General features: G+C 49.2%; 1 protein-coding gene across 1 annotated transcript; it reads left to right on the forward strand.

The window, feature by feature from the left end:
• The first annotated feature begins 216 nt into the window (after positions 1-216).
• Positions 217-7,457, forward strand: fam81b (family with sequence similarity 81 member B). The gene is made up of 7 exons (XM_018759013.2): positions 217-381; positions 1,283-1,401; positions 3,034-3,163; positions 4,189-4,295; positions 4,949-5,042; positions 6,346-6,541; positions 7,360-7,457. The coding sequence occupies exons 1-7, from the start codon at positions 217-219 to the stop codon at positions 7,455-7,457; spliced, it is 909 nt and encodes a 302-aa protein (XP_018614529.1).
• The last annotated feature ends 1,215 nt before the right edge of the window (positions 7,458-8,672 follow it).

Genomic DNA, 8,672 nt, shown 5'->3' on the forward strand with positions numbered 1-8,672 from the left:
GCTACACTGGAAAGTATGCAGCAATTTCTCACGATGGTCCCTCCAGCAGGGTCCTTGAGTAATGAGGAAAAAAAGTTGAATAGTACTGAAATTGTTTCGGAGGGAATATTTAGAAATCGCCCATTGCTTCAATGCACAGGCTTGCAAACAGAGCGCTGTGCTCTTGCTCCCAGGTGCGGTTTGCCGGAAAAGAGCCGAGCTGATCGGGAGCAGGCCATGGGGGCCTTACTGGAACAGGCGTTCCGCATCAAGGACGACATCATCGCAAGTCTGAACACCACCCAGAGTTCCGTGCAGATGGAGGCCTTTTCCCGAAGGTTGCTGGAGAACCACATCCGCACCATTACTCACATTGTCAAGCAGCTGAGCCAAAACATTGAGGTACTCTAGGAACTTGGTACTCATGGTGCTCATGGTGCCCATGGTGCCATCAGAGCTACAAAAACTCAACCAGTGCTGGTGCCAACGTTACCTTCGGATGTCATGTTCAAAGGGTTAAACTCGTATCCAGGACTTGGTAACACCCTTCTTCAACAGCAGGTAGCTTAGTGGTTAGAGCCATTGCCTTGCAGTCCAAAGGATCCTGCTCTTCAGAGCACCCTGCTGTTTAAATGGGTAACTCATTAGGAACTTGCCTACTTAACATTGTAGGTTTCCATAGAAAAAGGTCTTAGCCACATAAAGATTGATAAACGTGTCAAAGTTGAAATGTTGTGCTGTGTTGAAGCCGATGAACTTTTCGACTCGTGCGCTCCGACCAGGTACCTTTGCTTCGCTCACTAAGACTTAGTGTGTTTCACTCAACCCAAAAAACACGAAGCAGCTTTGGACTGGCAGCCAAAAAGACAATTTCACTCAAGAGATGCGTAACTGAGGAACGGTGAATAAAAGATGACATAATTAAGTATATCTATGGTCTCGTTTGCCAAAGTGGCCTTAATGAAGCAGGTTTATGCAGAATGATTAAATAAATGCAGGCCAACATGTTGCCTTTTACTGATATAACTAAGAAACAATACAGATACTAATTTTAATATTCATACATTTCGTGATCTCTCTGACTTTTCTCTACAAGTGTAGCAATTTAAAAGAGCTCAGTTATTTCCATAGAGGGAATGGAAACGAGTACTGTGCGTACCTTACATACGAATGCGACCATCTCCAGCTGCGAGTAACTACTCGGAATTAGACGGATGATGTGTTTTATGCTTTCAAAGTGCACGGTTTCATCGATTCGAAATGTCCTGTAAAGTAATTGAGATTTCACTGGCGTCTCCATCAGGTGCTGGAGAGTCAGATTGTTCGGAGAGACGGCGTTTCCTCAGACACGAGATTCGCCCTGCAGTTTCTGGACCAAAAGAACCTGGCCGGGATTGGAGACCTCAGGGGAAGGGTGGCCAGGTGTGCGGACGCGCTCGCCCGTTCGGCCAGGATGACCAGGTGTCTCCTGGAGCCCCGGAAACGTATGCCGAACTGACAGCTCCTAAAGAAGTACCTTTCCATGAGTTCTTTCAATATGGGCTATCACCATATTCGGGTGGAAGACACAATCAAATCATCGAATGCGTTGTCCGCAAAGCAAAACGGGACAGCGTTCCATTATGTCTTCCATACGGTCCAACGTATGGGCTGCATATTTCCTTTCCTTCTCATTAAACGGTCTTTAAAGAGCTGAACTCCATCGTTTGCTCTACGATGAAACAGCCCCCCATCCACGGCGTAGCCTCGCTCACACCCTCTGTCCTAAGACCACCAGGAGGCCGTGGACCACAACCCTACACCAGGCATGCGGTCATCGGTTATGAATGGATGGCTGGAACTTTATCGCTGCTGTTGGATTGTAGGGTGTTGCCGTGTTCATGTTCGTCCACAGTCAATGTCTGCTCTTAGAGCTCTTGGCATCTGAAACAGCATTACTGTACTGCTTTTCTCTCTTGCCTCTATGAGCCCTACTCACACACATCCAGGCATTTGCAAGGTCAAGATATATATCAAAATTAAGTGGCTCCCATTTCAAGAGGGGCTGTTGTGGCTTTCCAGCGTCTAAATGCGTCGGCGGTAATTTTTGATGCAGGCCAAGGCCTCGTTAATTATCATCTGCGGAGACCGAGGTCACCGAGAGCCGAACGTGTGCAGCCATCTATTATTTACTGCATCCAGCCCCGGATCTTCACCAGATCCCTCGGTTCTCTTTGGAGAAATTGCTTCATTTTCAGGCTCGCTGACTTCGAGTTTCTTCATGAAAGCCTCAGGTGTCTAAGAAAAATTGCCTCCATCACTTTCACCAATGTCTCATACACACATGTCTTACACACATTGATCCTGCAGAGAGAAAAGTAACTGCCCCCCATGTGTGTGCTCTGTGCAATACCATTTGAAACCCCATTTTGATAGATGGGGATGTGGTGGCACAGTGGGTTTGGCCGGGTCCCGCTCTGTGGTGGATCTGGGGTTCGAGCCCTGCTTGGGGTGCCTTGTGATGGACTGGCGTCCTGTCCTGGGTGTGTCCTCGCCAGCATTGCGCCCTGTGTTGCTGGGTTAGGCTTTTGCTTGCCATAAACCTGCTCAGGATAAGCAACTTCATCCAGTGTGTCTGTTGGTGATACTTTGCACCAAATAACAATTATACATGCCATAATTAATATTATCAGTAGTGAGGCATGGTGCCAAGCGTAGGTGGCGCAGGTACCTTACTTCTTCCAGGTATCGAGTTTGGATGTGGGTTCACATGTAACTCAGTCCATGTGGAGGAGGTATGTTCTCCCTGTGTTCATCTGGGTTTCTTCCCACAGTCCCTTGTCACTCTAAATTGCCCTTGGTGTGTGTGTGTGCGATTGCCCTGCAATGGACTGGCATCCTGTCCAGAGCCGAACACACCTCGCACCCTGCGCTTCTAGGGTGGGGAGGGGTCCAGACCGCTGTGACTCTGCACTGTACGAGCATGTTTGATGTGACATTTAACATGTCCTTTCTCGAAATGTTGCGTCTCAAGGTCGCTGAGCGAAGCGCAGTCTGCACCGTCCTGTGTTACAGGTGCGACGCCGGCGTCGCCGAGCTCGCCGCGGACCTGAGCGCCTGCGGCAAGGAGATCCGAGCTCTGCGGCAGGAAGTCTCGACGGCCCGAACCGGCGTGCAGCTGCAGCTGAAGGAGCTGGAGCTGGAGGTGAGGGCTTCCGCATACCAGCCCGCCGTGTTTTTACACCGTTCAGTTTCACGCAGCTTCCTGCTTTTACAGTTCCCTGTTTCACAGATAGAAGGGATGTGATTTTTTTCCGGAGACTATTATTTCTGAAAACAGCACTCCTTTACGACACAGAGAAACACACGACGAGCGGGAGTGACGGTAACACCGACACGTGATCTCCCCCCTCGGCCACTCATGCGACCGAACCCCTGCGTAAAACATTAATCGCTCATTTTTGGTAACCGCGTATCCTAGTCAGGGTTGTGGCGCTCCACAGCCTTTCCCGGAATCACCGAGCACGGAGCTAGGAGGGGGAGGGCATCCAGGACAGGACGGCAGTCCATCACAGGGTACCCATACACATAAAACGGATCGTCTGGAGTTTCCTTCTTTCCGGCTGTGCCGAAACGGGGAGAGCATTCAAACTGCACACACACTGAGCTGGATTGAAGCCTTAGTTTAAACAGCCCAGGGGCTGTGAGGTGGCAGCGCTACCCGCTGCACCACTGTGCTGCCTCGACATTCACTGCTGCTTTCATTTCTTATCCATTCGCTTGTAGATGAACACCAAGCAGCGCTGCTGTCTCACAGCGCCTGGGTGGTGCGACAGGACGTGGGTTCGATCCCCGCTCGCTCAGTGTGGAGTTTGCGCTTTCTCTCCGGGTGCTCTGGTTTCCTCCCCCCATGCTTTAAAGTGAACGGGTGGCTCCGCATTGCCCGTATTGTTTGTGTGTGTTCCACTAGTGTGTGGACGTGTGATATACAGTGGGTAGTGTTTGTTTTTGTAGGTCACCTTGAGTGAAAAGGTGTGAGCAAAGCAGCGCGTTGCATTCACTGGAGTCGCTTTGGAGAACAGCTGCATGAGTAAAGTGTAAACGTTGTGCTCACATCACCTTCTTGTATCGCTCAGCCACGGGTATGATGCCCACAGATGCTGGAAGATGTTTGCCTGCGTCGCAGTTCGATGGTCAGTTGGGTGCTCTGATCAACGTGTCCCTCCAAAGCTGTCCCAGGTGGAGAGGAAGCTAGATTCCGTGATGCTGGAGCACAGCAGCAGCCGGAGGAGCGCCTGGGAAGACGTGCAGAGAGACCTCCGGCTTCCGGACGTCAAGTGGGTCCCTGGGTTTGTTACGGCGTTAAGGCCGCGGCGGGCGGGTCGGGACGACGTGGGAACCACCGAAAAAGAAATCGAACGAAGGGGTTCAGGCAAATTACGAAGCATACATAAATTAACACCCCTGGCATGCCGGTGTCTATATTTAGGAGCACTCCGGGTCGTGGTGGATGCAGTCGGAGATGCCGATCCACCAGAGGCCGCTTTGGATTAGCCTCAACTTGACTCCTTTACATAAGAACCACGACCGAGCGCTGCTCTCATCCCGAACTGGACGAGCCCATTTCCGACCGTAACCGTCGCGTCGCGGCACGGCCGGAACGCTGCAGCGGAGCGTGGGGGTTTGCCTCCGAGCTTACGTTGTAGGTTACCGTCCATCGGCGGCGCACAAGATGACGCGGCTCTCGCGGTTCCGAAGGGGTTCCTAGGACCCAGCGAAAGGGCATTGAGAGGGAAGGGGACAGTGGTCTTTGAAGAGGGAGAAGGAGCAAGCACCAAAGGGAATGTGTACTGCGTGGGTACTGCTATTTCTCATGAGCTCACGCTGTGCCGGAAAGAGCCTCAGCAAAAGAGTGCCTTCGTGGATCAACTCCAAAAGTGAATGGAGTCACACGCGTCGCTTTGATGATAAATGTTCTCGTTTGGTGCAGGACCTCAAGCGGCCTGAAGGAGCTAGGCGACCAGACGGAGCGCCTGAGGCTGCGGACCGAGAGGCAGCTGCACACTCTCCTGCGTGATGGGATGGTAAAGTGAGAGAGGTCAATGTGGTTCCAGCAACGGCACGACTTACTATCTGGAGGCTTACCGGTGGGGGGGGGAGGGCGAAGCTCACAGACACGTTGTATTTATGGATGTGCGTGGAGAGGGCGTTGAAAACAAGTGGTTCGGGCGCGAGAACGAAGACGAGAAAAGAAGCCTTTCACACTCGTGTCTCGTCAAGCGCGAGTTTGTAACGTGTTCCCAGAGTCATTGGAGTCAAGCTGTCGTGGAGATGTTTGATAAACGCACGGCCGCTCTAAACCGTACGCGAAACAACAGGAAGCCGAACGGCTTCTGGCGGTGATGTAACACGAATGTGTCGCAGCAGATAAGCGGAGCCCCGTTATCTAGAACCCTACACCGCTCACACACACAACTCTACCTCGATCACTTTCACACACGACCGTTAAAATCACTCCTAAGGTGACTGGCTTCGCAGGGAAGCATCTCGTACAGCTCTCCTCCGTGAGGAGAACCACGGTTAGTCAACCTTCGGAGTGTATTGCTACTGTACCGCTATACCGACACGAAGGGCAACTGAACTCCAGGCTTTTCTTCCCATCTCATGTTTGTTTCCACGAATTACGAGCCGTCAGAATCAGCCATTAAATGAGAGAAAACGAAACCCTCCGAAAACGAGATCCAAGAGACGACGCCGCATGAATTATTACCAATTTTAATACAATCAACACTTGATACGTCCCTCTTACCGATATTGGAAACCCCAACCCGCCTCATTAATAGACTCTACGTTATTAGGGAGAAAAGTCTCATCGCAGACCTGAACGGGCACCGGAGCTACAGCTACATCAGTTTGGTAATTCACTTTGAATCCATGGTTCTTTTCTTACTGCCAGCCAGTGGAAACCGCTTTTAAACGGAAAGTTCATGCAGGTGAAGTCGGACACGAATCGGTTTTTCAGATTTTGGGTGCCGGGGCTCGAGATTGTGTAACGTTGCAATTCAGTGCACATCTTGACAAAGGGTTACGATTGATGGTATCGCCAAAGATCGTGTCATATCTTCTCATTCCTTCATATAATCAGTAGAGCAAGAACTTTCAGGTATTGGGGGACTACAGCGTTTTAGCATTAGTACTCAGCGGGGTCGGAAACAGACTTCGAGGGGACACTCCCACTACACCTACGTCACAGAGTCAAAGTGCAGCGCAACAACCAATGCACTCAAGCCACTCCAAGGAGGAGTGGAACCGAGCTCCAGTTTGGAAGTATGAGAAACGAGGGGAATGATTTCTGGCACCGATGTCTGTGTGGACGTACGCCTGCAGAAGGAGATGGAGAGGAAGGTCCAGGAGCTGCTGGGGCCCCTGCGCGCACGGGCCGAGAGGATGGAGGAGCATCTGCGGCGGGAGAACCAGGCCCGGAAGCTGAGGTCCTCTGCAGATACGCTCAGCACCAGGGTGAACGCCTTGGAGAAGAGCCTCCGGAAGGAGATGGAGCTCATCAAGGATGAGTACCGCACAGGTCCGTTGAGCACTGGCAGACCCTGTAGAAGCCATCACACTTACCACATCACTGAGGGGTTCAGAACATAATCCCTCTTTGTCACTATCACAGAAGGGTCACACACATAGCAGGATATGTCCCTTCACTCACAGCAAAGGCCACCGATGGCCACTTCTCAATCGTCAGAAATGAAAAGTCACAAACTCGTCAGGATGCATCTGGACCGAGAACTCATTAAACTTCAGCCCCGGGCAGATGGTTCGCAGGGTGAAAATTCAGTTTAATTACTCAGTGAGTGACATGTAATCATCATGTTATAAATAAGCATCAGATTATGCGTAACCCTAATTTCAAAAGTGCAACAAGGCTTGGACTTCCAGTAAGCTCTGCACAAATTGTGTCCACTGGGTATTGTTATCCTGTGTTTACCGTGGAGAACCCAGCGGGTGACTCTGGAGGGCAGGATGAGTCGAGTTCAAAACGGCGTCAGATAACCACCACTTGTCAGATGAACAAGCCGTGTTTCTCCGCCCTCGCAAACAATGAGCCGGAACTCAGAGCTTTCATTCATGTACAAGGTCAATTTCCCATTCCCTTTCCCGAGCATCGCTGGGGATTCTACTTTAAAAGTTGCCAATGGCAGTCTGAGCCTGGGAAAATTCAATATAGATGCAACAATAATATATTCTGTGAATAATTCCTCTGCCCACCACTGTACATGTACGATAAACGGAGCAAACAGGAAAGACCTGTGCTTTTAACACTGACTTGCAGAGCAATTACCAGGTACACCATGCAAAAGTTTTTAAAAAAGAAAAAAAACTCTAATTGGACAGGGTTTCGGTCAGTCCACGATGCCATTAGTTCCTTGACCCACATCACTGACACCAAGACCCTCCTGGACAAAGGGAAGCTGCAGAAGGACATCAAGTGAATCCACAGGAGGATTGTGGAGCTGAAGACGGCCAACTGAAGCGGAGTAACTAAGAGTAAAGGGGCAGCCCACAAAGAGCTCATTTTAAAAGCATCACAGGAAAGAATGTTTACAATGGAACTGAATTTTGAAGTGAATTTACTTTAAAATTTAATTACATACTGGAGGCAAAAGGTTTTTATATATAATTGAAATTTGAACCTTGTGATATTAATGCACTAAAAAAAAGAAAAAACTGAATATGAACAAATGAACATTTCTGGATCTTAATAAAGAAATCTGGTTATTTTACTTTGTTCACTTCCACATACCATTTATTGTTGTCAGGCATTACAGCTTAAACTGGGTCACAAAAAAAAGTGCAGGAGCCAGAACAGTGACAGCAAATAATGTGTCCAATCGTAATGATGATAGCTTATCACTTCTTAAATATTTTACCTCTTTTGGGTTATTTAATTATGTTTTTATCTATAGTTAGATAATTTTCAAACAGCTGCCACCTTCTTGAAATTCACAAATGTTGCACTGTAAATTCATGAGAAGCAACAACGTGCATAACAGGGCAGAGCTGTACTGAGCTCAAGGAAAAAAAAAAACCATTCATTCATTGGGAAACATTTCTGCTCCATAAGAGCAGTTACTGGTAATGGTAAAATGGAAACGCTTCAGTCCTGTGATCCACTTTGCAACCTGGCCTGTTCATGAGGCCAATGATCAGTGTATGGCCCTGTCCTTCACCTGGAAGTGCTTCAAATTAGTTTGGACTGGAAAAACGCTAAAGATATCATGAATCACACAGCTGTCACATTAGAGTCGAGGGCTAGCACCGCTGACACTAGCACATTTCCACAGCACAGCGCTTGCGATGCCACATTAAACTGCACATTGGCTGTTTATCAGGATGGTGGCACCCGCAGCATGTGGCTGCAACAGGAATTCCATCTGCTGGCCTGTGCTTTTTCATGCCAGTTACACACTAGTAATCCACCAAAGTGATTCACCATGAAAGCAAAAAGAGTAAGGACATTCGAGCTGAGCAAGTGGAGATGTAGCAGCAGCCCATACAGAACTGTATAAGTACCGCACCCTTCGGGTCTGTAAACGACGACTTCATTCTTCTTCCCGTTTCAAGAATAACGTGATGCCTTGAAAGCTCCATGACAGCTTGCTACATGCAGTTCCCTTTCTGGCCCAAACATTTTCTCTATGATGAAG

Source organism: Scleropages formosus, chromosome 17 (assembly GCF_900964775.1).
Source record: "Scleropages formosus chromosome 17, fSclFor1.1, whole genome shotgun sequence".
NCBI classification, from domain to species: Eukaryota; Metazoa; Chordata; class Actinopteri; order Osteoglossiformes; family Osteoglossidae; genus Scleropages; species Scleropages formosus.